At 58.5% G+C, this 313-nt stretch overlaps 1 protein-coding gene across 1 annotated transcript in view; it reads left to right on the top strand.

The window, feature by feature from the left end:
- The window catches only part of LOC119592073 (neutral ceramidase-like), a gene marked incomplete in the record, with an annotated part of 12,827 nt that overhangs the window by 9,108 nt on the left and 3,406 nt on the right, over window positions 1-313 (top strand). Inside the window, 1 exon segment of the mRNA XM_037940885.1 lies at window positions 106-226. Coding sequence (XP_037796813.1) covers window positions 106-226 — 121 coding nt within the window.

Here is a 313-nt window from a genome sequence, read left to right on the forward strand (position 1 = left end):
TCCTTCCCTCCCCACCCCTCTTTTTACCCCCCCCAAACCTCTTTTCCCAAACGGGGGCGAAAAACCCGGAGCCGGGTTCCGGCGCCCCCCCGACATGACGACGGGCGTCATGACCCTCCTGCCGGGGGTCATGTTCGACGGCACTCCGCTCGGCAAGGCCTTCGGTGACGTCATCGCTGAGCCGTATCCCCTGGCGTACGTTGGGGAGACTGTCACCGCCAAGTTCGTGAGTGGCTTTGGAAATTTTTGTGGCTTTTTGGTGCGTTTTTTTGCCCTGTTGTGGGTGAGTTTTTTTTGGGGGTTTTTTAATCCC

The sequence above is a fragment of the Penaeus monodon genome, chromosome 29, assembly GCF_015228065.2.
Source record: "Penaeus monodon isolate SGIC_2016 chromosome 29, NSTDA_Pmon_1, whole genome shotgun sequence".
NCBI lineage: Eukaryota > Metazoa > Arthropoda > Malacostraca > Decapoda > Penaeidae > Penaeus > Penaeus monodon.